Source organism: Amblyomma maculatum, chromosome 9, assembly GCF_055883805.1.
Source record: "Amblyomma maculatum isolate TAMU_Amacu chromosome 9, ASM5588380v1, whole genome shotgun sequence".
In the NCBI taxonomy this organism is placed as follows: Eukaryota; Metazoa; Arthropoda; class Arachnida; order Ixodida; family Ixodidae; genus Amblyomma; species Amblyomma maculatum.
In genome coordinates, this window is record NC_139352.1 from 31,294,336 (window position 1) to 31,321,820 (window position 27,485).

Consider the following 27,485-nt stretch of genomic DNA (forward strand, 5'->3'; position numbering starts at 1 on the left):
AAGCATGGTAACGATACATATTAGCAACATTATTGAAAATGAAAATGGGGAACTTAAACCTACTTGCCTGATAGATGCTAGGAGCCTTCAGATAAACAAAATTAGGCTTCCGCACCTAACTAAACTCCACCGCTTGATTTACAGTGCTGCGCTGATTTTTAATTAGTCACAACCTCAGAACTGTCAATACATATCATGATGGTACACAAATTAGAGCAATGAATGGGTAGGCATGATTACATGTACATATTATAAGATAGTGATCAATAATAAAGCAAACAACGGTTGTTTCAGCTGACATCGGCAGCCCTTTTTTCGTACATGAAGGTGGACTTGAAAACTTACACACTATACACAAACGTTCTTATAGAGTGCAGAACCAGAATTTCTCCACCCGAGGGAGGCACAACCACAATGAAGACAAGGTACCCTGATTTCAGTACGGTTCTTCAGGACAGAGACACCCACAGTTTGAGAAACACCATTTCGGATCACTTTTCTGATAACGCTGCGACGAGAACAAAATTCTAAATGTCTCCATAAAATGAGACTTTGGTACCTGGCACCAGTACACATAGCATGCCGAACAATGAAGTTTATTTAGGAGCAGAATCCGAGTTTTGTTGCTTTTAAGGCTCCTGGAAGATTCGGGCAAGTAGGTCTCCCTTTTATACTTTAATAATGTTACATGCATTGCTGCACATACTTATTCATAAAGAAATAAGAAAAGGAGCCAAAAATACCACCTTGAGGCAAAATACTGCACTTTCAGAATACTGCATCTCTACCTAAGAATGAAGAAGGGGAAGGTGAAAGAAGGGGCGCAATGTCCTTCCATGCGTCCAGCTGAAACAGTGATTCTGTCCATTGCGGCATTCGAGCTCAAGTTTTTCAAGCCCAAACAGAGGCGAGGACACTGCATCCTTCATGCTTCTTTTCATGTTGCGCCTTTTCATACCGATTCTCTTCACAGTGCTTTCTCTTCCAGTTCCCTTCATATGCTCCTTTGATCTCCAATCCTCTCGCACTGAATCCTAAGGAGAAAGGCCAGGGCACATACCTGGCTGCACCATGTTGACTGTGATGTTTCGCGATGCCAGTTCCTTGGCCAAGGAGCGGGTGAGGCCAACCAGGGCAGCCTTGCTGGCGGCATACACTGTTTGGCCAATGTTGCCCCGTTCGCCAACAATGCTTCCCACATTTACGATGGAACCCTGGCACGAGAAAGGTAGGTACATGAAAACGATTTAGAGAACCGAGTGACGACAAGCTAATTCACTGCATAGGCTGCTAGCCCAGATGCTGAATAATATATCGCACAGTAACAACACAATTAAGAAAGCTCGTGAGCACTGAATTTCTACAAGTTCAAGGTCCCAATAATGGGCAAATAACCCTCGATTACTTGCCAGATGATATCACCTTTAATTTCAGGACTTAATCGTAAGCAGGCGTAATGCTGGACTTGGAAATGTACCTAGAAGCCGTGTGTTGGATTAACATGATTGTACTAGCACCTCTGCTAATTATTTGCCTATTATGTGTCAGTAGCGTTAAATATATATATACAGTTGAAGCCAAGACAATATAGAGTACGCTTCAATATTAAAACTTTTGTTAAGTGGTCTAAAAAGAAAACATGATGGTTTCATGGGTTTACACACAGCCAATTCAGTGGCATTTGCAAGTACATGTATGCAAAAACCGCTTGATAATTTTCACTAGTCAGGGAGTGGAAGGATACAGTTCAGGAGGACATGATGCTGGGCTAGTTGGTGTTGCATGTTATGAAAAAGTCCAATGAAATGCTGAGGTGACGGACGAAAAAAGGAGACATGAATAATTATTAACTTGAGTCGATTGTCATCAGCGTGCCTCCTTCCTTCCTCTAATCAGTATTATATCACTATACTCTTCATAACATAGTGAGAGGTATTTCATCGCCAAAGCACACTGCGCTGCACCTTGTAACCAAAACCATACCTGAAGAGGCACCTAAGTAAGACTGGCAAGTGATCATTCCTTACTGATGATCCAACATAACAGCCACTTCATTTTCACTATCTGCACCCTGCATCCACTAACGGATATGCCAGTATAACAGCATAAAGGATACAAAAGTCACCATAAACACAGACTAGGCTTATGGAGTCATGCTCTTTTGCTCACATGAAAAAAAGAAGAAAAAAAGGAGTCTATTTCATTTTGTGCTCCTGCATAACCTCTGGCATGCTAATTCAGCATGCTTAAGGCACGTGGGAGTTACATTTTGTTTACCTTGTCTTTCTAAATATACCCTTTTTTCAGTCGTGATATAATCTTTGGGTGCAGAGCTTTTGAAAGCTGCCAGGCTACTCGTTTTGCTCAAATTTTTCAGCAAGGCAGCTTAAGCACCATTCCAAAGCTCTATATGTCTGCAGACTGAGAACAACTTGCCTTTTTCCTATCTTCTGAGTCAGGATGTGCTCTGGGTGTTACAGAGCTACCCAACAAATGACCTCTCACAGTTCAATTGGACAAGCAAGAAAAATTTCATAAAAAAAGGAGAAAGTTGGATATAAATTCATGGCTGCCTACACACTTTTGAAAGAAATGATCTCTTAAAAGGTGTTGTTGCAGAGATTGCAACAAGCAAAGCGAGCACTGCAATGTTGTACAAGAGTTTACAGATAACTTGTGCAATAATTGCACGCAGCAATTAATGAGTAGCAGGTGTACAGCCTCAGCCAAGGCACATATCTATGCAGTGTTGTTCACAACGAAAGGGAATCCCGAAGTTAAGCGGTCAGAACTAGCAAATAAAGTAGAGACTACACTCCAGACCTTCTTTCCGTATTCTCTCCATCTTCATTTCCTTTCACCTTTTGTCACAGATATCCATCATCTGCCATCACAAGATCTACCAATTAGTGATGTGCACACTAGGAATTGAACCGAAATAAAAAAGTTAATCAACCAAAATTAAAAGAATTATTAGTTACCTTTATGTATCCTTAGACCAAAAGCCTACTCTTGTAGACCACTCTGCGAGTTCATGTTTGCGCTCGTGTAGTTGTTTCAATCTTCACTCTTGGCTTCTACTTCATATTATAAATTCATGAACTCAATACATGTATGTCTGTGAAAATATTGCTCATGTCATAGAACAGGCACCCAGGCATTAATTCAGAGCATCGCTTATTACATTAATACCAAGATAGATATAAACACACTGCTTTGTGAAATAATCCTCCACCACATTTCCCAATTGACTTCGACAGTCCTGAAAGTGGACACCTCCCTCACCTCTCGTCGCCGCAGCATCCCTGCCTTCAAGGTCGCTTTGGTGCAGAAAAGGGTGCCAATGACATTGGTGTCGAGGAGGTTACGCATCTCAGCCTCACTCGTCTGGGCCAGCAGCCGGTCAAGGTTGATACCGGCTGCAGTCACCAGGTACCGCACTGGACCAACCTCTTTCTCTGTCCACGCCAGAGCCTCTCGTACACTTGCCTCATTGCGGACGTCACATGTGTGTCCGTGCACGTTGCCGGACTCCTGAGAAGGCATGTGGAAAGGCCGTCCCTCAATCATCAGCTCCTTCAGATCTCTCCTCTCAATGATGAAGTCACAGGTAAGGAACTAACTAGTAACTAACTATGTTCACAAGTGAATGGCACAACACTACCCAAACTGAAGTTTGATCTCACCGAACAAAGTTCCCGGAAACTACAGATCTGTATAAAGTGTAAATACCTAAGGCTTATTTGACTGAAGTTTTGGTTTATATTATCTGAAGATTTAGTAGCGCAAAAATCATGTGCATTAAAACCCTCCCTTCTTCATGCCCAAAATATTGCATTAGTTTTTCCAGGTAAAAAACGAATATGGCTTCAGAAGACCTATTTAACTGAATTGAAAGCATTCAGTGAACAGGCATGAGAATGTTCAAAATTATCTATGATCCATCTCTTGACTTAAAAAGCTGGAGTGGGCAAGTTCCATTGAAAAAGGCATGGATGGCTTTAGGCTGATAAAGTACCCTGTTAGTTCTGAGCAATGTAGATAGCATGCTTGGTGGTAGGAGAGATGGGCCAATGATTTAGGTGAGAAATTTAAATTTCACATATACTCAAAACATCTTGCTGAAGCTAAGAGGAACCTAGACAGCCTTAAGTATAGCAAATCTAACGAAAGGAGCCAAGGAAACGCCTAATAACAGATTTAACCATTGTACGGCTTATGCTAACTGAATGCGCCCTCAGCCCAAACACTAAAGACCATCCCATTCTGGAAACTGAAATTCTGGACAAAGATGCAAACACTGACATCACCCACAGGCCTATTGCATTTATTTGTACCACTTATCATTGCAAGACTACATATTTTCTAAATTCCACTGATAATGCTGCACGAAACGAAAGCCAAATCAGATCATACATTGGTTCCTATCACACAGGCTTGACAACAGCTGCCAACAAGATGTGATTTTATTCCTTCAACAAAAGTGCGGACGGCTCTCCCTTGTAATCACCGAGCTATCAATGCACACAGAACCCTGGGCTCTAATAAAGGAAATGGCATTTATTATTAGTTCTCACAGCTTTTAGGAAGACCACTATTATATGCTGTTGTCCTGGAATAAGGCCGTATTTCTAGTTCTTTTTTTACGTGGAGGATGGAAGGAATGTGTGAGCCAAGCAAGTTTTTGAGAAGCGAAGCTACAGCATACCTATAAATACTGACAACATCTAAGGTGTCATGCCAATTTCACCAAGTTAAATGAAAAACCAGACATTTAGATCTCCACCTAAAATCCAAGTTTCAAAGCTTCCACAAGATGTTCCAGTAGATTTTATATAATAATGAAATAGAAAAGGTACCGGTACCGCTTTCCGTAACCAGCGTTCAGTGTTAGTGTTTTTGTATTAACATCTGTCAATTTGCTACAGGCCCTTCTGTTACAATATTTCTAGAATGATGTAACAGCAAAAATAAACTTCTAGTGTTTTTCTGTGACGCGCTTACACTTTAAATATTTTTTGATAGACCATTAGTCACTTCCATGAACAGGACACACCTAGTTCCCAATCGAAGAAGCCTTTTGCCTCCGTCATTTATAAGAAACCTTAAAAGATGTTTTTTAAGCACAAAAACGAAACATAGTCTATGAAGGAAGGAAAGGCAGAGAGAAAGGGGCATTGCTGTGAAAGACTGCGGATGCATTTTGTCCACTACACAGCTCAAGAGCATCTTTTGCATTTGCCCCAATTGGAATGTTCATCCCATTCGTGCATGGAAACTAGCCGATGTCATTTTGTGAGCCTAGGTCTCACATCTATAAGCAAGTTGCAGGCTTCTCCCCTATACTATTTTAAAAATTAAGTATCTAGAGTGTTAACTACAGGCACACTAGTCTGCTTCAAATTTCAGCATGAAGCACAATTTTCATGTTGAGAAAAATTACATTTTTACTGGAGCAAACAGCAATAGAGCTACAGTGTAGGCCGACATGTCTCCTCGTCCAACAAGTCTTGGAAATATAGTACTTACAGCATGCTTGCTTTCGAGTCCATGACATCAACATCACTTTGGCTACACACTGGCATTAAAGATTCAATGCTCCGTGGCTTTATTACTTTGCTGCTCATGCGCAGGCCCAAGACAGTTGGTGTGGCATCTCTACAGGTGGGAGGACAGTGCCAATGCAACAACACAGACAGGGGAGACAACACTGTCCACTTCCATTCAACCAGTTCATGTGAGATAATGTAAAACACACAAATGTGCCGATTCATCTCCTTCATTCATCATGTAGGCACGCTGAACTTAAATCGAGACAATTCACCAACACAAGACAAGGCTGGTACGTGCGCGAACTCTCAACTGTTTATTACAAGTACTTCTCTCCTTATATACACACATACAAAGAAAACATGTACAAACACGTGTCAGAAACAAGTTTATAAGTGCAATTCATCAACCCGTAACACTTGAAGCACCGCTTTCCATCACGTTGCCTGTTAACAATTGGATCTCTCTGCTCGTCAGCGCTATCGACGGATCGCTTACGTATTCCGTGGAACCGGCCCGTGCCATTTCATATGCTTCAAAGATTATTCTTTCGCGTTGGTCTGTGAAATGTTCGATTACAGCAGTTTCTTCGAATATTGGGACGCATTTTTTACAGCTATTGATATGCTTGGCGAGGTTGCTTGAGTTGATGAATTGCACTTATAAACTTATTTCTGACACATGCTTGTACTTGTTTTCTTTGTATGTGTGTATATAAGGAGAGAAGTACTTGTAATAAACAGTTGAAAGTTCGCGCACGTACCAGTCTTGTCTTGTGTAGGTGAATTGTCTCGAGTTAAAGTTCAGCGCGCCTATATGATGATGGAAAACCAACTAGCCGCCATTACAGCATTGCTTGTGATTCATCTCCAGCTATGGTGCTTATTCTGGAACTCCATCCACATGCATCAAAACCATCCCTTGCCTTGGTGCATACAGATACAAAATGACACAAGCAATTCTTATTGAGTGTACAGGTTGTTTCATACTTAGTGGGAAACTGGGAGCCCATTGATGTCTTGCTTCGACAGTCCCTGCTGTGTGGTACCAGCAGCATGGACAGAAAGAGCAGCTGGTGGTAGTTGTGCATGCCCCCTTGCCAGCGATTTTCCACGCCTGCCTTCAGCACCATTTTGCAAAGTGTGGCAGACACGTGCCCCCAGATTCCCCCCAAGTGTGAAACAGCTCATACATTATTCCAAACCATAGATTGCAGTTAGTATGCAGCATTGTTGCCCCTTTGTATGCTTGGCCTATCACGTCCAGTGACATGGTCCTATTCCCAAGACATATAAAGGCTGACTGCACATGTAATATGAGGAAAACTTCGGCCACAAACTCATATCGCTTTGGCAAGTTGAAGGGACGTTATGGCCCTGATGTCTTCACCGTACCGATGCTAGCTGTTCTAGGGCCTCCTGGACGTGCTTCTGGTCCCGCGAGAAGACGGCCACGGGGCAGCCCGCCTGCAGGAAGCGCTGTGCCACGGCAAGCCCGATACCCCGTGTGCCGCCGAAGACGCAAGCAACCTGCGCCATTGCTGCATGCATGCACAACGAGCGCGCGCAGGCGCGCATAAAGCAGCGGCGCATTGCAGGTTGTGCTGCCTAGCACTCCCCCCCCCCCCTCCTTTTTTCACGGTATCGTGACTAGAGTCAGGCCCGCGGCTGGAACGGCGCTCGACCGAAGCGACAGGCGCGCGCTAGCGCGCAGTACTGCGATTTATGGGCAGCGCAGCTGTGGACGTCGTAAATTACAATGAGCGCTAGTCAGTGCAAGAAGGCGCGTGGGTTGCACGCAGGCACCAGCTCTCCGCTCCGCGCGCCCACCGTTCGTCTCGCAAATTACCGCATCCGGCAGCGGCACTGCTACTCCTCCGGGTAAGCACGCGACCTGCATGCCACCAAACATGGTCTGTCCGCTTTCGGCAGCCGCGATCGCGTCGGCTAAACTTTTCCTGACAGAGCTGCGGAAGTTTCTTTACATCTGCCGCGCACCGGTGACCAACCGGATTTTTTCGGTTTCGATTATAATTTTATGCACAACCACACGAAACACTGCTAGCAGTTAGCACGCGCGGAAAATGTTGCGGCGATGCTTTTGCGGTATTTTCTATATCCAAGTGCGCTTCGTCCTTCTTTCGCGTCATGCGTAACAGTCGAAGATTTACATTTCGCAACATTGTGTAACCCCACGTTGCTAGCGTGACGCAAAACGTCACGTCACCTAGACGAACGGAACACTTAACCGACAAATCTTGGACGCTCCTTAGTCGTCAAGCTGTCGCACGGAATATTAAGACTCCCGAAATGAGTCTTGAAGCAGAAACATGATAAAAGTAAAAGAAATTACATGATCAAAACCGAATGCGCTACCTAAAACGCACACACAAGCAGACAGCGCGCTTGAAGCAGCGGAACAGCTGCCATGGCGGTGGTATAAGCAAGCCTCTTTGCGCCTTCGTCTCGCATTCATAAGAAGGGCTGCAAAACACACGCTTCGATTCTGTTTTGCAGCGTTAAACGCGCAAATATTTCGGGTCAATTTTTCACACAAATAGTACTGTGATTCCTACATCTAAGCGCAGCACTACGACAATACTATTTCCCTAGTTTACGTAGTACACTCCATGCCTTCGGGACATGCACGAAGCGAGCGTATCGCAGGCATCAGCGGCCAACAAACTCGTCGAGTGTTGCGAAATGCGCGTTGTTTTGAGGGTCCTTGCTTGCCTGGTAGTAGCGTGACAAGTCCGCACGATGACGTGAAATGATTTCCGGGCTCACTGACAGCTTGTCTGTGTGAATAATAATGTTATACACAGTGTTGCACTTGTGTGTATGTGTGCCCATAGGTAGGCACTGCGGTTGTAAATCATGCGGTTGTAAGCAGCTACGAAACTGCCGTGACACCGAGTGACCGAGTCGAAAGAAATGCTCTTGCGAAATAAATGGCGTTGTTCTGAATCGTAGGGCGTCATTTCGCGTAGCTCGGGTGGCATAATGTGCTGGTGCAACGTAGTCGCGGTGAACGCGCGAAATCGCGCGACGTAACGTAACCGTATGCTCGGCGAACACTCCGAGAGGCTGCTGGAACCGGGAGATGCCATGGAAAGACTCGACAAGGTAGTGTTTACGTTGATTGCCTTAGGCTTACGCCTGCAGTCGCGCAGCACTGATTGCTTTGCATGGCGTTCTTTGGGCCCAAGGGACGCGCTGCTCCCTTCGCGAGCCACCGGGCAGGCGAGAAACCCGGGTCCCTAATCCGCGCCTGCGAGGTCGAGCGCAGCTTGCCGCGTGCGAGTCAGAGCGCGATGCTAGTGCGTAGGCCTTTCGTTTACGGGGGCCACCCGGAATCGCCGGAGGGCGCCTCTGACCCACTTCGCGATCAAAACAAAGCGCGCTGCGCGCGTATTTTCCCACGGCAAACCTGCGTCACAGGCGAAGGCCAGTGTTACGCAGTCGCCCCGCGCAGTGCACTGCGTATCCCGCGCGACCCTGATCGTGGCTCGTGGCTACGCGCGCCTGCTGATGCCGATCTAGCCCACTTTCTGACATCGAGAACGGTGGCCTGTAGGCAAGGGTGACTTCCTTTCTGCAGATTTTTCCCGTTCGGAAGGCATGCGGCTGCACTACGCGCCAGCAGTGTAGCGACCGCGCCTCAGTGGAGAAGCTCGGCAGTGAAGCTTGTTTTGCGTTCGCGCCGTTGATCGGATTGCTTTGCGCGCTGCTCGTGCGTCAGCCACTGCGTCGCACTCGTGCATGCTTGGGCATGACTTCGTTGGCAGTGTTGTTCGCTCACGTTAAAAGCCACGTTGTGGCCTTGAATTCCTGTTCACGTTCCGTTTTTGCGTTATGTTTCAGGTTGCGCGTTGGCTATTTTTGTGCATTTTTCGCCGAGTTGTGAAACTTCGCATCCGTCACGTTGAAACGAAAACTATAGTTATCATGGGCATGTTCAAGCTTTTCTCGTGGCCAAAATAGAAGCGGACGCTTTTATTGTGTTTATATTATTTTGCTAATAACGAATGACTCAGACTCAGCAATTTACATAAATACGTTTGATGTTGTAGCCGTAGGTGTTGCAGTACTTCAGAACGCACGTGTCCGAGCATTACTGTAGTAACAATAAGTTTTTTTTTTTTTCCTGTATATTAAAAAAAGATGTGGCTTGTTGATAAAATCGGTTCCTGATGTTCGTGGTCTTACTGGGCTCTCGAAACATTTGTAACATTATTGCTACCTTGGACCTTTGGCGTCCAGATAGAAAGAATACTTTACGCAAGCTTAGATTCGTTTCTGGCCTACGTTTTCCCCTATGGCTAACTAGCGTTTGCTGCTTCCTGTCCAACTCTGCCTATTTCTCATGAAATTGTTTTCTTTTCTTTCTTTTTTTTTTTCTCTTAGGATTAGGATATATGTATACATGTTTAGGGATGTTTGAAATGCCTTGAGTTGGTTTTGCAGATTGCATAATTGGTAGTATGCTCAAAATTTGTTGGAAGTGCATTACCTGTGTACAACTCACCAGTTAGGTGTGGTAGCTGGATTTCCAGAGAGGGAGCAAACCACATTAAATCCCACCTTATCTAACATTGTCAGGGTTTCAAGATATTTATCAATTTAGAAAGAGTGCATTGTAGATACAGCCTGACTTTTCCTTGTTTTAATTAAAGGAGCATGGACACCAAATTTTGGTTTCATTTTTCTTCTTGCTAATGCTGCATCAGGCATTTTTTTATGTGGATTACCATGTCATTTTTGCCTAAGGTCACTGAATAATTTATGATTAAGTTTTCTCCTCTCACCTGTTCCGGTTTAGGTTTGAGCAGCCGGGCGATGGCTGCGACATCGAAGTTTAGGTCAGCACATGAGGGGTGAAAAATTGGCGATATAGTTTCTCATTCTTCACTTTTTGTGATTCCTGTTCTTCAAGCAGGCTAGCTTTAGCATTGTAATGAATTAAAACTACAGAGCGGCATCATATTGCCATTTCTTTTTTACAGCTGTTGCTCGGCTCTTTAAACCATAATAGGTGAGAAAATAAAATTCGGTTATATGTACAGCATCAAATTACACATCGTTGCAAATAATAAAATGCGAACCCCAAAATTAGGCACCTGTGCTCCTTTAATATTCTTGTCAAATACTCCTCGAGACTAAAATTGTTATTGATTGGCCACATGTTTTTAAGACGAACCCGTTTATCCCTTCTTTCTTACCTTACAGAATAGATTAGCATTCATTTGTGTGTGTGTGTGTGTGTGTGTGTGTGTGCGTGTGCGTGTTGCTTAGACATGATATGTATCCTTAGGACTAATCACATGCACTTGAAACGGTTTGAAGGTTCTCGTTTCTTTATTGCTTGTTCTATGTTATTACAATACCTGAATTAGTTAACAGCACTGTATCATTTCCTCAACCTTCTGTAAACTGTTCTTTCATCCCCCTATTGCCTAAGGCACTAGAACGTTGCAAGGACCGGTGTAGGCTTCTGGGCACCTTCCACTTTCGCTTTTGCTTCGCGGCTGGTTTTGCCATTGACGTAGTGCACGGCCTATCTTCCTGATAACAATTTGTTTGGCTCGTGCGTGCGCGCCGGTGACGGCAGATCTTATAATGGCTGCCGACACTTGCTTGCAACATCACTTTGGCAAAGGGCCATGCCGACTCGCGGAGATGTCCGATGACTGGCCGCCTTATCTGAGTGATGTTCCTCCGGGCTTCTCCGTCCAGTTAATCTGGAATTGAGAGAGATAAAGAAGCAAACAAGTGTCTTGCCGCTGCTCATTAATTGTTTCACGGTGGCTGTGTAACTAGCATAAAGAGAAATGTGAGCTCTAAAGAGATGAGAACGAGCTGAGGCAATTTTTCTTCGAGACCCAGTACAAACGAAAGGTGTTGTATGTGCCTTACAAATCTATTCTCTGGTTACCTTACTCACTTTTCATGCACGTCTATTAAGAGCTGTGCTATTATTTCATTCATGTTTGAAAAACAATTGCCAAGTGGTCAGTCAGCTGTGTGTTTCTCAACCTCTTGTAGCTATTTTTCCAATTATGGCAAACTTAGCTTTGACACTGAGGTCAAGGAAACTAAAAGATGGGACATATTTGGTGCTGTTGACCGTTTGCTTTCCAACAGTTTCATCTTTCCTGAAGTCTTTATTTCTTGTCTTCAATGCTTATATTTCTTTTTTCATTAAGTAGTGGTGTGGCCTACAGATTATTAATATCTAGTTAGATTTTTTCTGATGATTTCCACCTAAAACATTTCACAATTTAGTTTATTCTGCCAAGATTGTGTGCACATGCAGATACTCATAACATAGCAACATTACGAAGTAGAACCTGTTGCCATCAGCAAATCGTGTCCATTTCGATCTGTCGATATATTGATTGTTCTAATTCAGCTGTCAAAATTCATTGCTCGTCTTTGCCCCCTTCTCTTCTTCTGTGCCTATGCATTCTTAACCTGTTCATACGCATTCTTGAGCATTGAACAAAGTCAAATCTGTCATCTCCTGAAAGGTGTGCTTATTTAATGTAGACGTGATGCACTTCGAAAATCTTAAAATTGGGTCTATCGGTAGTCTTCTTGTAAGCTATACGAACAGCTGTACGTTTATTCTTTAATTCATTTATTTACTTTGTTTATTCTGCCCGTCTGAGTCAACCGCATTACAGAGGGAGTGTGGTACAAGAAAGAAAATCCCGCTGTATAAATTTTGGGAAAGAAATGTATGTAGTTTTACACAAAAATTCAGTGGCTCTTTGAATACCAGCAATAGACTTTTGACAGGAAGTGGGTTGTGACTAATAATAGTAATAATAATAATGATGATTTCTTGTGTGGTACTGGGAGGCTGTTCAGGCTGTTTTGGCTGATTGGTGTACAATTTTTGCCTCTTCCTCTGTTTTTCTTTTTATATGGCACTGGTCTGTACTGATAAAGATGAAAAAAAAAGAGCCTATGCTTGATCGTAGGGGTGGGAAGGGGTAGGGGTTGTGCACTGTTGGGTTGTGTACACATGTGGCTCGCTGATGATTCAGTTTAGTTTGAAGGGCACCTATTTGATGAGCTTAGAGTGACTGGTTGTGTGAAAACCTATAGGCAGAGTGCACAGGGTCCTTCAGGATAGCATTGGAACAGGTGGCATCACCACTGATTAAAACTGCAACAATTTTTGAGCACCTTCACAGTTCACAGTGTTCTGTGCTGCACGGGGGTAGTGCATGATGATGTCATCTCCGGAAGCAGTACATTTGCAATGCAGAAACATTTCGTTTAAAGGGAGGCAAAACCCATGGAGCATCATTCGGTGGCATTGAACAATTTGCGGGCAGGCTGATTTGGAATCCTGCTGTCCGTGTCATCATTTCCGGTCTTCTACACACCTCTCTGATGCTATAGAAGAAGCCTGAGCTGTCGTGACATTTCCTCACTTCACCAGGGAAAATGACAGCTATCACCTTCATCTGTGGAGGTGATAGCTGTATTAGTTTTTCTAAATCTTTCCAGAAAAGCTCGCAAATGTTTTCTTTCCACTCAAGGCACCTGTTTGTCACACGGATGTAGTTGTTTGCACCATGGGCTTCCTTTTGTCCCCCATGTAGGAGCCGAGTGCAGGGAGCGAGCTGGCGGCGAGCGGAGGAGCAGCGGGCGCGTCTGCGGTGGTGGTGGCAGGGGGCGCTGGGCCCCCCCAGCCCCCGCCACCGCCCCTGGCCCTCAAGGATGTGCAGTGCCCCATCTGTCTGAAGGTGTTCAGCCGCAAGTTCTCTCTGGAGATGCACTTCCTCATCCACCAGGGACTCAAGCCGTACAAGTGCCAGTTCTGTGGGCGCTGCTTCCGACAGAAGGGCACCCTCATGCGCCACAAGGTTTGACCCTGTTTGTTTTTTGGTTTTGGCCCGTCAGACCATTGGCCCAATATTGGTACTATGATGGTAGCATAGTGGTCCTATGGTGGACCGAATACTACCAGTAAGTACCAACAGTGGGTCGACTGGGTCAAGATCATTGGCCCTAATCATATGTTGGACTGGCCATTACCAACACAGCATCGTGCTACCTAGGGGAGGCGTTTGCTAAGTGGGGCTATTCACCAAGGTAAATGGATGGAGGACACCTGTTGCTTCCCTGTTTTGTGTCTGTGAACGTGTAACATTCTATGGATGTGGTGATTGGAAGGTAGACTGCTCTTGTTATTGATCTTGGTTAGCTGCAGTTTCCTGTTTTTGTGCTTGTTTTGTCATTGTTAAACAAATTTTTCGTTAGTTGCTGTATTTTTACTTCTTGTGTTTCTGAGTTGCTTGGTGGTGAAAGCAAATAATGCTTCGCTCACCCTTTATTATTTCTTTTTTTTTCCTTTCTGATATGGACAGGCCATCCACAGTCAGACGCCTTCGTACCGCTGTGGCCTGTGTGACAAGAGCTACCGCCAGAAGAATGTGTTCCTGCACCACCTCCGAAACCGGCACAAGGTGTCCACAGATGTGCTCGACCGGCGGCGTTGTCACATCAAAAACAATGCCGGTGGTGGGGTCATGGAAGCAGTGCCTGCGGCACCTTTGCCGCCACCTTCCCTGAGCTCGGTCTGCCTGCCTCCGTTGAGCCCGCCCGAGCCGCCCCCGGGCGAGGCGGCGCCCCCTGTCATGCTCCGCATTTCGGAGCGCCAGGCCCTGCCGCCATCCTCCGCGTCATCCGTCTGGCAGTGCCCCTTCTGTGCCTTTGAGAGCGCCCATGATCCTGAGGTGTGCCGCACGCACCTGCTCCAGCACGTTGGGGAGCCAGCCGACTGCCCACTGTGTCCACGGCAGCTCGCGTCACCCCAGGAGTTGGCGGCCCACCTGCGGGACTTCCACGAGAGTGCGGGGTTGGCTCCCATATTGGGCAATCCTGCTGTGGGTGAGTGCTCCTTACTACTGCCGCTCTCCATCGGTGCTTGCTTGCTAGCTGTCATCTCACATGCAGGTTGTGCCGAGATGTTGACAGGTGCTTCTAAGTACCACTGCCTGTTTAGTCAGCAGTAAGCATCAGCATCTTGTGTACATGTCCTGCCAAGCGCAGGGTAGCGCAGCATCCTGGTGGGACATGTTAACAGCTTTTCCTGGAAATAGGGTGGAAGCGACAGAGCTGCAACAGGCCCATTCTGTGCAATGGAATGCGATTCTCGGTTTTCGGTGGTAGTTTTCTCCTAATAATGGAATAACTTTTATATAGGTGCTCATTTTCTATATTACTATGTCCAAACAAAGTTGTTGTTTTTTTTCCTTCATTGCTACAAATATTTTTGATGAGTGCAGTTACGTGAAGCTGCCGTAGGTGGCGCCAGCAGTACCATCGACTGAGCAATGGAGTCGCATGCAGCTGAGCTAGTAGCAGAATGACACAAGATACTCCATCTTTGTACCTTTCTTTTCAATGCCAAAACATTTGGGAAAGGCTTAAGGTACGCCTTTAGGGGTGTGATGCAACGGCGTTAATTGCTCCTGATTGCCCTTGTTCGGGCACATTCACTTCGCAACTTGCTTAATCTCTACACTCTTACTGTTTGCTTCTTGGTCTCGAGGTGGCGTGTCTGACTCCAAGATCCAAGGTTCCCCGGTTTGATGCCCATTTCAAAGGGGGGGCCTATGTTCTCAGCTCCTGCCAACTTGTTGGCCGTGTCGTGGGGTCGTGTGATGTCACGCAACTTGCTGGGCAGTCAGTGCCACGTCACCTGCCAGAGGCATGGTTATGGTTTTTCACTTACAGCACCAGTGACAAGACTGGAGTTTTCTGCAAAGTGGAGCACTCCACTTTCTCACATCAAAGGATGTTGCTCATGACATGGTGTTTGCACATTTGCAGTAGACGAACCATTTCTTTCCTTTTTTTTTTTTTTAAATGCTGGTAGTATAGGATGCTTATTCCAGCAGACTTATATAGCGCAGCTCTTAGCTGTTGCTTCTGTCCGCATTAACATAGCAGCCGCGACGTGCTGTCAATAGCCAGGTGGTCGTGAGGCTAGCGTTGCGATGATGATAGTGACCAGTCTAGCACTAGTGCCTTAATATCACCCGACTGAGCGCCACCTATGACTGCACTGGCCATGCGACCCTATTCTGCTGCGCCGGTGCAAACAGAGAGCCAGGTGGTGCCGAGCCCTCTCAGCTACCCACTTGACTGCTGCAATTTGATATCATAGCGATCCTGTACCAAGACGGCAGCCAGGAGCAATCATCAATTTACATACTTGCAAAATCGTAAAGCACAAAAGTATACAGCAGCTGCTGTGGGGTACGCACATCAGTTGAAAGGAAAATCAAGTCATTTGCGAAGTAGTAACTCTTTAATAAACACAGAGAATTAAGCCGGCACTTAGAATTTGCTGGCTTGGATGTTATGAGGGGGATCACTGTTCCTTCTTTTTGCTGGAAAGGGATGAAATGTGCTGAAGCATCTTGCCTTAACTTCTTTTACTGCATTAGCTGTGTGGGCCTCGTTTCCTGGAACTCCAGTGCAGGCTTTTGAAACAAGTGGAGGGTTGTATGGGCAGAGTGAAGGATTGCAAGTGGGAAAGGCAAGAGATAGAGAGGGGGAAGGTGCACTGCAATGGTCCAGTTTGCGGCAGAAAGAACTAGTGTACACGTCATGGCTGTCAAGGGCAGACTCAAGAGTGTGAGACGGGAAGTGAGTTAAAGCGAGTTGTAGTAGTGCCTCTATGGTCGGATACAGCTCGGGGGAAAAAAGTCACAGGTGCCCCTCAAAGGGACCCTTCAGCCAACGCCATCAGCTGATGTTTATGATGTTGCAGTTAATCCAATTAAGGCGTGTTGAACTCCCTTTAATGTGCAACATCCTTTGTCTTGCTAGCAGGTGTAAGGTCATTATTCACGAGACTCAGTCGATGCTGTTCGCTGCAGAGGTTTTTGTTTAAGTAAAAAGCTGCTTCCTCCTTAAGTTGTATCCGACTATTGATGCGCACAAAATGGGAGAGAGAAGATTAAAAGCCCATATTAAACACAAATTTTAAAATACCGATTTAGAAACTTGGCTATATATGCTGCATCAGATTTTATGATCACCTCTCAGTTGTTTGTTTCCCTTCATGACTGGCGATTCGGGCTAAAAAATGGAATTCATGTAGCATACATACTTTACTTGCTCGAATGCATAGATTGCTTGCTTTCTGCTTTTGTGTGATCATATTCAGTCGGTAGAACGTTTTCCAAACAGTACTAGGCTTGTTTGACTGACGTAACGAAAGATGTAGAGCAGGGATAAGGGGCAAGTGTCTGACCAAACACAAAGGGCATGCTTTGAGCAAATTTCAGTAGTGCCATCATAGGAGGACGAATGCTCCCTGCTGCCCTCTTTTTCTTTCCTGCCTGTGTGACATGGTTTGTGTCTGGAATGAAAGACGACGGTGACTTTTCAGGTTAGGTTTCATTGGTGCACGCCTGATGTATTCCGCCAGATGTTGCACTGTGACGCTGACCTCAAATGCAGCTATAACCACGAACCACGGTGAAGAATGCCTACTTTTGAATTTGCGTGGCTCTTGGGAGTCCGGACAACTAAATTCAGATGTACTCTTTGTTGACATCATGTTAAGTCCTTGCTTCCACAAACGTGGAAGCCTTTGTTTTATCCTCTGCCGAACGTTGTGTCGCACAGTGTTCGGGCTTCTTGGGCCTGAGCAATTAGTACCGTAGAAACCTGCTTTTAATATGAGGTTTAATTTCAAAACAGCGAAAACGAAAAAAGTTTTTTTTCGCGTATAATGCGAGCGAGGAAAGATCAGTAAAGGTGTTTATTCGCACTACATGTCGCGGTTGCCCTGTGAGGCGTACATGCTTTGTGCTTTCGCGTTCAGTGCCACCACGCACCAGGTGTTGAATAGTGCCACGAGCCTTTACATGCCGCCACTGGTTCGCTTCCCTCCTTGCGCCGACACGCTAGATCAAATAATTTCACTCACTGTGAAAAGACCAGCTCACTATTGCCCCAGCAGCTGCGGAAGCCACATGGTCCTCAGTTCATTTTAAAACCAGTAGGCACCTCCCAGCTCAGACACGGGACGACAGCACATGAGCTGCTGGCTAGCAGTGCCCCGCTCGCGCCTGTTCAAGTCTAGTATCACGCGCAGCGTATGCGCCAGGGAAATGTTCGAGGATTAAGGGTTTTTGCGATCATCGTCGTCCAGTCTATCATTTGCTGAGAGTCCCTTGCTCTTTCTCATGATATCTTTCTCGTATCTTTAAAGGAGTATAGACACGTACATTTTCTGTTCCGGTATTTTTGCTTTAATCGATCCACAGTGGTCCAAAACAGAGGGACTGCGACCCAAAAAGCCCCAGCACAGATCAATTAATTTGTTATCAGTGCATTTATCAGGGGCAGTTTCGGTTTCGATCTCTCCGGACACGAGCGCGCGATGACGTCAATACGAGAACGCCACACGAGCGCCCCTACTGGCAAGGTTGGTGATCGCGTAAACACAAAATCTGATGACGCATTCGGGTCGCGTTTTTCGTCTGCTTGCTGTCGCACGTGCACGAAAATATAGTCGTCGAGCAGCGCTTCAGCGTAGCATAATTAGTACTGCGACATTGTTTCGCCCAATAGCGTGGATTTTGCTAACATTGCCGGGCACTTTAATCCTGACCCGCTCGCCTGCGACTCAAGCGACGAAGCAGGAATCAGCAGCAGCCACGAAAGCTTGGTGGGTTGACGCGCAGGAAATGTCAACTGGTAGGAATGTTGAACAAAGGAACCGTAAAGATGCTGCTTTATCAGTCCGGTTGGCCAATGCTGTGAGCAAAGCTGATCTAAAAAAATGTTTTAGTAATGACACGATCAGCTACCGTAACCCGTAAGCTCTCCCGATGGCTCCCGTGCTCACGCCTGTTCACGCACTGATTGGTCCCGACGCGGCAGTTCTGCGTGCCGCCGTCCAAGCATGTGGTGCCATCTGGCGCAGTCAAGGCAATCTGGGTGCGTAAAGCCGTGGCCGCCGCGATCGGCTCCCAAGTCATAGCTGCCTCAGCATTCGCTATCGGTAATTTAGCTATCGCAGATCGCTGTTCATTCACTTACATCGCTATTTGTAGAAAGGACTATCAGTCACGATCAAATTGCGAGGATTATTCGGCCAATACGGAGGTCCTGTAGAAATAATTACAGTGATACAAGCGAACTTTTTTTTTTCCGACAGCTGCTGCCCGGTGCGACGCACCTGATGTCGGCTAGCTCCGCTGCTGAAGGCGTCGCGCAAAGCAAGAAATTATTTTAAGAGATGGGCGTGCCAGTAAAGCGGCGCTAAACTCCGGCGTTTTTTACAGCGTTAGCTCGTTCCGAAGCGCCTTTCACTGGCGCTTTGATGTGAAACCAGCTAGGGCTAGCGAGGTCTAGGGTAGTCGGGAAGCGGCGCAGTATGTTCCCGGCGCGCCATCGACAGGCACCGTTGCCGTAAGCCCTACACTTGTGCAGGCATGCTGTTGGGGCCTGAGTTTAGCAGGCAGTCTCCATACGTACACTGGTGAGGTAATTGTAACATGCACCAACGAAGAAGCCATCGAGTAAAGCGAGCAGAAGCGAAGTTCTTTCTCAGGGCACGGCCGGAAGCGGCGGCGGCGCTGTTCGAGTCCGGCCATGTGTCGTCACTGCTCTTTGCTTTGCCGACTCCACGTCAGAGTTGTTTGATGACGTCATGTTGTTTACCTATGTACACGTTTTCGTCACAGAGATGTCGATGCCAATTGGTTTTGAAAAACTGAGTACTTGCCTGGCTTGTTTTTAAAATCAAATTAAAATATCTTCGCGGAAACGTGCAAGGTTGGGATTGCTTGGGGAGCATCTCTGTATAACCAGGAAAGCAATCGTATTCCTTCCGACGCTTCAAAAAATGGTGTCTATACTCCTTTAAACACGTTCGGCATCCCGCATTTCTCGAAGGCACAACCGACGCATTTCTTGGGAATGCGTCGGGAATGGCCAGCATGGATGGAAAGGCCCATAAGCGATTCATGCAAAGTGCCGAGTGATCCCTTCGCTGTCCCTGCATCTTGCGAGGTACGATCAACCTCCTTTCAGCTGCGTGTACGTCACGGGCACTGTGGTCGCGAGGATCGTGGGGTTGGCATGGTGAAACCAAAGCCATCGAAATAGTCAGCAGATGCCACCGCTAGATAGCACCTCCTCTGGCTGGAAGCTTGATGCTGATAGCGCTGATTAGTAACAAGGCCGGATCTGCATATAATAAGAGGCAGACATTTTACATCATAAAGTGCCCCGGGGGGAAAAAAGGTATTATATGTGGGTTTCTTACGGTACTTTTCATAAGGTCTCGCCCTCCTCGTGCATGCCCTAAGCATCTTGTGCCTGCCCGTACCAAGATGAGCATGTATGTCCACTATGGTTGCAGCCACCGCAGGCCGTCCTCCAGACGTGACCTTCACCTGCATTCCGTGCCAGATGGAGTTCAGCAGCGAAGAGGACTTTGAGTGGCACGTGCGCACGCACGTACAGAGCGTTCTTTCCGAGCCAGCCGTGGTGGCACCGCGCCCGCCCTTGCCGCCAGCAGCTGTGGCCAGCGAGGGGCCCCTTGACCTGACCGAGGCGCGAACTCCTGCGGCAACGGCGCCTCCCTCATTTTCATCAGGCATGGCGATCAAGTCGGAGACGCCCTCCCGCAGTTCATCATCACCACCACGGACAACGTACCAGCAGCAGCGCCGGCAGCTCCTGTGCGTTGAGTGTGGCAAGCTGTTCGGCTCCAAGGCTTTGTACCGCTACCACGCTCAGTTGCACTTGGATGTCCAAGGCGTGGCATTCCGGTGCCCACAGTGCCGGCGGCGGTTCTCACGCAAGGGGGAGCTGTTGGCACACACGCGGCAGCGTCACCTGCGGCGCTTGCCATGTCCCCGCTGCGGCCGCCAGTTCAGCTACCGGTGCCTGCAGCGAGCGCACACGGCCCGCTGCCAGGGCCCACCGCCATTGTGCCTACCTGTGGTAGACGTGCAGGCGGCACGGGGTGCCCTCGGTGCCAGCCTTCTGGGCGTCATCCCTCTTGTGGCGCCCGACGGCCAGGAGGCAAGTCCGATGCTTGGGGTCCCCGTGCTGGCACCGGACTGCCTCCCACTCAAGAGCCGCCTCAACGGACTGCACATCTCGGCACGCATTGGGCTCTAGTCTTCCCTCCCCGCCCCCCACCACTGCTGGAGTACAAACAAGGGCCTCCGCCAAAGACTCCGCGCACACACCAGGGGGCCCCGTCGTGCCAAAGGCGTCTTCCATCCGCCCCTACCACAGCACACAAACAACACTTCTTCTTCCCCGTCCAGAAACGAGAGAGAGCAATAACTTCTGCTCCAGTGCACTAGAAGCGCTACTGCAGCTGCGAGAGGGCAGGCGTCCTGCTCTACCTCATTGTTGTTGTTTTTTATTTATTTATTTTCTTGCACATCTCGCTGCTTAAAGGTCTGTAGTTCAGAACAGTGCAGGCTTGATGGTAGGAAGCAGGTCTAACACCTTGGGCATTAACCAACCACTTTCCTGCTGTTATAGCACCAGGCATCGCTGTTCCAAGATTTTATTAGTTGCAACTAATGTCTGGCACTTATTCTAAAGCCAAAGCACCTGTGGTGGTGAGCAGGTAAAATCTCTTGCCTGTGACTGCTGTCTAGGAATGCTACCTTGGAACCCTGCATACTATGCTTTCAAGTTGCAAGGAATTGACGTCAGGTAGCCACACTAGGGTCAAATGTGGGCGTGTGCTGTGCGAGTTTTAGACTAGTATTACTTGAAATCCGACGACAGTAATAAATGCAGATCCTCCACTGCACAGCTTTTTTAATACTTTGCTGGCTAAACGCTGGACTGCGTTTACATTCATTTACTAGCAGAAGTTCTGCAAGGCTTTAATCGTTTCACACACAACAGTTTGTTAGATTTAAGTTTCATTTTATGTTGACTTTAGTTTTAATTGCAAGTGGCCCTGGTGCTAGAAAGTGAATGCATTGACCATCATCTTAAGTTACCCCGAAAACCATTTTCGTGCTTTCCGAGTAGTACACTGGGCCCAGGCACACGATGGTCATTGCGTTGTGCCTTTTCACTGTCGACTGCAATTATTTGAACCTTTCATAATCGCAGAAAATTGTGAAGAAAGTATATATTCTTGTTTAAAAAAAGTGGAAGCTTGTAATGCTCACCCTGCAGAAAATAAGTGCAGTATCATATATTTTTCTTGAAATTCCAGTCCTTGAACAGCTTAGTGACATGTTTTGTTACCAAGAAGCTCCCTAAAATTGTCTTGAACACATTATACATTTAATGCAGCTTCGTGTTACGAGACTACACTGTACTCTATTTCGATATTTCCTTGCAACACTACCAGAGTGCTATGATGAGGGTACAGGCGACGTTCTGATCCTGCTGAATGCAGAGTCAGTACAGAATAGGCACATGGGATATCTTTCTTTCGAAGTGCACGTTCATTGAGACCTAGCCTTAATGTGCGTTCGTGTTTTGTGTGCCGTTTCCAGAGTGTGGCATACTCTAAAATAGTGTTTTGAACATGGCTACGCACTTTGAATGTGGACGTCTCACTTTGGAGTGTTTTTGAGTGCGTTCGCTGGTCATAAGTGGCGCACCTGGCATTTCTGCTTGTCCTCCCTCATCTTGCCTACAGCAACATGCATGAGTGACTAAATTACTTTTGATTTCATTCGATGATTCTGCTGCTGCTAAACCTAAAGAGGAATGTTGGTTATTGACAAATGTGGTTTCACTCGTAAAAAACCATATGGCGCCACTAGTCTCAAGTTCTCATGTCTTTGTTTGCAGGTGGACCATTAAGGGTGAGGATATGCAGACACTGTGACATGGTACAGAATACTGTCCTAAACCTTTTCAGACATTCTTTCATTGGTCTTCAGGTAGAAAGCATCTATTTGTACTCTTTTACAACTATGTCTGCATACACCACGAGCAGACGACGAGGCACTGAAGAACGCGCCAAACACACTCTCATGATCGGCTGAGGAGGTGTGTGTCTAGTCTTCCATAGTGTTGCAAGGAACGTATGAGATAGAAGCATAAATTAGTGCAGAGATTGCCCATTTTCTCATCCTTTTAACAGAACGCTCACTCAACACCTGCCGGGGAGCAGCCAGCGTTTCATGGCTGCCGCCTGTAACAGCTCTCGCAACACTGTCGAGTGGCGTTGCTAGTGCACTGAAGCCAATAATTTCGCATACACTGCTTCCCTTGTTGCACAAACAGGAGAATCTCCTCATAGAACAAATTTGTTTTTGTTTTTTTTTTTTTGTCTGTGTTTGTTGCTTTTTTTTTTTTTTTGCTAGTGCATGATTGCTAGCACGTGTTTGAATAGGGAAAAAAAGAAAAATTTGGAGAGGCATTATTTATTGTGCACACACACTCCCCAAATGTCTTTTGTCACACAGATATACTGTACTGCTGCATTGCAGACAGAGGGGGGCAGCCAGCCTATTCTTTAGGACTGGCGAGCTGTTTTTGTCAATCCTGGCCTACCAGAGTGAGGTCACACACAAGTGTTTGCAGGCCCAAATGTGCTCATATCACCCCTGCTCCCCCTCCCTTGTTGAAGTTTGTTCTTCTTTGTTGACATGTTGCCGCCTTCATTTTTTGTGGACTTCAGAAAGTGTCTCGGAGCACTTAACCCGGCAGCACAAATGTTGGCCCAATATTGGCACTGAGTAGCAATGCCCGGCCCCGAAGTAGGCCCACTTTATTTCCAATATTGGGCCGATAGTTTGGGCTGCTTGGAATAAATATGCGCACAGTCTGGACAATGGAGTGAGCAAGGACTCTGGTCTCGAACCGTTCCAGTTAAGGGTATTTATGCCGCAACGAACGCAAGCTTGGCCGCAAAACAGCTTGTTTGTTTATGCATAGTTGCTTCGGTCTGCATTTTTTTGTTGTTGCTCGTTCTTTTTTTCTTTACTTTCTTTTTTGTGCAGGCCATGTACAACCTGTCTCGGTTGTGGTGTGCTTTGGAGCGTTAATCCATGCCGCTTGTCGTTATTTACGCTTTGATGCACCCGTGCTGCGTTGATGCCGTTTGCATGGTAGGAAATGAGAGGGCCCGAGAAAAGGCATCTTTTCTGAAAGCCCAATCTTGATCGCTCGTTGGCAAATAGCGGGGCTTTGGAAAATGTCGACTTGTCGTCCGTGAGGTTTAAAGTGTTGCTGGTCTCTGTGCGTGGCATTTTTTTGGCTCTGATCGTTGTGATGCAGTGTTTGTTGGAGCACCTGAAAAGGAAAATGTAAGTCGTGCTCGACTTGCTGCTTGTAAGCTCTGCGAAAAGATGTGGGATGAAGTGAAAGTGGTGGATGAAAGGGTTGGGGAGGGGGGTCGCATTCTCGGGCTGTCACCTCTGGCCTCGTTCGGATTAGGCTAGCGTTGGTTGTACGGCTTCATATGATACGAGGTCTGGCACATCGCTTTTGTGTCCATCAGTGGATACACAGGTGCTAATCCCTTAATTGTGAACACATCAGGTCCAACAGAAAGTGTTAAGTGCACAACAAATCTGCATTTCTCGGCAGTCTCTCGGAAAGCTTTCACTGAGTGAGCTAACTAGCGATGAGACCATTGCTTTTACCAACCAGTACAAGTGACTACTACACCATGACCCCACCATGTGTCAGAGCTAGTGAGTACCCAGCTGTAAATTTCTACTGCACGTCTGTCTGGTTTTGCAGCCTCGCCCACTAGGCATTTTTCAGGAGCATTACCTCCAGATGTGATTGTTACAGAATGCGGCCCCCCGGCTTTCGGTGTGGTGTGCTGCGTTGGACGTGCGTAAATATGCCTTGGACGCTTGCAAAATAGCCGATCAAGTGATTCTGTGATGCACCCATGACAAAAGAAGAAAAAAAATTATTGACCCAGTGTTGTTACAGTTCCTTTCAAATGCATCCTAGTGGAGGCGTTAAACAGAAGCACCGACGCAGAGAAATAGTGCGTGATGTTCTTTTGCATTATGAGCTCAGGTATCTTGAAAGGCTTGGTGCCTACCATTCCACTTGGTTTTATTATTTTTTTTTTTTTGTTTATTTGAAACATAAGCCTAATATGGGGGGGGTTCAAACAATGTTTTGAAAGAGGTGCCGTAGGCTAGCGTACTGCGGAAGCTCTTCACACATTCAGTGCATCACATCGTCACCAAGCCTGAACGCTGCTTGCCTTCAATGGGAAGTGGTCAGGCAGCCTTTTGTAAGTGTGCTTTGCATGATACAAACAGAAGGGGTCTCTACACATTTTTTAGGCTAAGAGAATGCCCTTCGCTGTCGAGGCTGCGTGAGAGCTTGCTTTTATTTTAAATTTTATTTTCCTCGACACACCAAGGGCAGTTACCGGATGGGTGGCCCTGACTGCTGAGACAAGGCATGCGAGTCGCAGTGTCTCCTCCTCCTCTTGTGCAGTATTTCTCTGCACTGATGCTATTCCTGCGAGGCGTTAAATTTTGGTAATGAAGTGATAAGACAGCTTGCTTCATAGTTGGAAGAGTAGGGTGGTGTCTGGTGCTGCAGTTCGGTTAGCTCGACTAAGTGAAGTATACAAAATCTTGTGCTTGTTGTTTTGAGTTAACACCTGCTAGAGTCCTGACAGGCATTCTATTGACCACAGAGCAGTGTTTCAATGCTCGTGTGTGCAGTTCAAAGATGCATGAGATAGGCTTATAGATGACCAGTAGACAACAGCGGTGATGCAAAATGTTCTGGATTTATTGCTGGGACTTAACACCTTTGGTACCTGAGGCACGTAATTGCATTGAAAACAAATGCGAAATTTGAGCCAGAGCAGAGTAAGAAATAAAGCCTGTCTGACTTTATCTATGCATGTCCTTGCAAATTACGGAATTTTACTGAATCATATACATGCCACCTTTCTTTTGTAGAATTGTGATCCAGTTTTATGTGAGGCAAAGGTGAGCTGCAGTAGAAGTACAAATCGAGAGATGCTTACCTTGGTTAAAGTGGTATAGCTGTATTTTTTCTCATTACGTTATCTAGTGTCATATGTATATAATATGCATTGCAATTTGTGATAGGTTGCAAAAATTATTTCAGAGTCTAGTGGAGATGATGGGCTCGAGCATTTCTTTGCATATTTGGTGCTCAGACCATGATGTTGTATATTGAAGCCCTACATCCAGCATTAACAGATTCTGCGTAGTCAAACTGTTTGCAATTAACAAGAAAGGAAATTCCTGGTGACACTTCTCGACTACCTGGAAGATTTGCAAGAAGCGTACTAGTTCCACAGTCAACCAGCCTTCTTGTTGGACACCACCCAACAGTAGTCTTAAAATTTTGTCCACTGCATTATGCAAGGTCATCTGAGTTGTTGAAAATTTGCAGACTCGCTGCCTTGTCCGGCTACGAGCAGGCCCCTCATCATCAACAGCGAGGTTATTCCACGCTCGGGAAAAAAAAAAAATGAAACACCATCTGCGCTTTCTAGTCTAACAAGAGTGTTCAGCCACGAAGGAGGCATCGCACACACACACAGACACACACAAAACTGCAGGTTTGCACACACACACACACATACACGTGCACGTTACCAAAACTGACCAAGTACCTGAGAGATTGGCGCCACGGTGGTGTCTAGCAAAGCGTTCCGGTGAATGAAGCCTGTTGTCTTGTTGTCTGTTTCATTGTCCGCTCTGCTATTTGCTGTTGTGAAGAAGGGGAGGCGGTCTGTTTGTACGCACGAGCGGGGGCAGCAGTAATCGTGTGTCGGGCGGGGCCGAAGAGCCAAAACCATGCCTTCTTGTAATACTCCTCTTCTGATGAGCTGTTGTTCACTCGATATGTCTGGTGGTGTTAGGAGAGACGTTCTCAGGGTCATAACAATTTGCTGTTTCTCTCGCTCGCAGAGCGGAGGCATTTTTATTTTCTTTTTAACTTGTCATCATGTACGAAGACGACGATGCCCACTTTGTTGTATATAGGAGGATTGGTATATATTTATTGTTGCCCACACACAACACGCCGTTTCTTTCTACCTTCGTTCTTCCCTCTGTTTCTCTCACTTTCTCTCACACACATACACACAACGGCTTGCTTTGTTAAAGGACATTTCTTCACTTGGAACAACTCATTCCTAAGAATACTTTTTGTTGCTCGTGCTTTTTACATTTTCCCATCATGAACAGAAAAAAGTTATTTTTTACCATACTCGTGTTTTTTGCATACTTGTTTCGTAAGGAAAAAAAATATGAGATATATTGTATACTTGAAGTTATATATATATATATACATATATTATATACATTGCTATTATACACACACGTTTTACCACAATCGTGTTTGATACCATGGTATAGATTTACATGAAAAAAAAATGATGTGCATTTTGGAGTGTGTGTGTATGTACACATATATTTTTTGTATGGCAAGATCAGTCCGCCTGTGGGACAGCTTTTAACAAGTGTTGTATGAGAAGGCATGTGGCAAGCGCCGAGAGAACAAATAACAAGAAATAAAGCATTCGCTCAACGGCAGCCTTCCTGACTCTCTTGAAGCAACACCAATGATTTGTGAGCTCTCTTGGTCTACATTTTGACACTGTTCATGACGACTTTACATGCATGTGTAAGTTTTTTTTTTCTAGACATTTATGGCCGATGCGTCTACATTACATGTCATTTCGTTGTGCGAATGTATGGGTTTCCAGTGACAACATCTACAGAGAGTAGGCCATCACTCCCAGGCAACTGCAAACAGACATATCCAAGTGTAATACAAGTGCAGAATGTTGTAAGATCGCAGCAAGCGATTCAAATTCACATGCATGGCAGCCTTGCAAAATCTTGCAACCTCTACTGGACATTCAGAGGTCATTGTATGGGCGCAAGAAGTGAAAGATGAGTAAAGTTCCAGCTCCAATAGTAA

At 46.1% G+C, this 27,485-nt stretch overlaps 2 protein-coding genes across 7 annotated transcripts in view; one reads left to right on the top strand and one right to left on the bottom strand.

Annotated features, from left to right (window-relative positions):
• Positions 1 to 8,416, bottom strand: part of LOC146178759 (carbonyl reductase family member 4-like) — a 12,604-nt gene extending 4,188 nt beyond the window's left edge. The window contains exons 1-4 of one of the 4 annotated variants that reach the window (XM_084578533.1): positions 7,903 to 7,978; positions 6,945 to 7,090; positions 3,286 to 3,534; positions 1,061 to 1,214 (exon numbers count right to left, since the gene is read on the bottom strand). In XM_084578533.1, coding sequence (XP_084434659.1) covers positions 1,061 to 1,214; positions 3,286 to 3,534; positions 6,945 to 7,088 — 547 coding nt within the window. In that variant the 5' untranslated portion in view covers positions 7,089 to 7,090; positions 7,903 to 7,978. Of the gene's footprint in view, positions 1 to 1,060; positions 1,215 to 3,285; positions 3,535 to 6,944; positions 7,225 to 7,902; positions 7,979 to 8,282 lie in introns of those variants that run through there. The other 3 variants (XM_084578532.1, XM_084578534.1, XM_084578531.1) reach the window with 3 other exon arrangements.
• Positions 7,308 to 27,089, top strand: LOC146178760 (uncharacterized). Of its 3 annotated transcripts, none has more exons than XM_084578528.1 (4): positions 7,308 to 7,430; positions 13,166 to 13,429; positions 13,934 to 14,456; positions 19,960 to 27,089. In XM_084578528.1, exons 2-4 carry the CDS (start codon positions 13,337 to 13,339, stop codon positions 20,724 to 20,726), a joined length of 1,383 nt encoding a protein of 460 aa, XP_084434654.1. In that variant the 5' UTR covers positions 7,308 to 7,430; positions 13,166 to 13,336; the 3' UTR covers positions 20,727 to 27,089. The 3 variants fall into 3 exon arrangements, with proteins under 3 accessions (XP_084434654.1, XP_084434653.1, XP_084434656.1); XM_084578527.1 differs by lacking the exon at positions 7,308 to 7,430 and adding an exon at positions 8,538 to 8,675; XM_084578530.1 differs by lacking the exon at positions 7,308 to 7,430 and adding an exon at positions 8,996 to 9,132.
• Positions 27,090 to 27,485: the final 396 nt, after the last annotated feature.

Excerpts from the sequence above, each read along its gene's own strand:
- LOC146178760 (XM_084578527.1), top strand. The coding sequence starts at position 8,613 with ATGCTCGGCGAACACTCCGAGAGGCTGCTGGAACCGGGAGATGCCATG. Across the intron at positions 8,676-13,165 it reads CCATGGAAAGACTCGACAAG|GAGCCGAGTGCAGGGAGCGA; the intron begins GTAGTGTTTACG and ends TCCCCCATGTAG. Across the intron at positions 14,457-19,959 it reads ATTGGGCAATCCTGCTGTGG|CCACCGCAGGCCGTCCTCCA; the intron begins GTGAGTGCTCCT and ends CTATGGTTGCAG.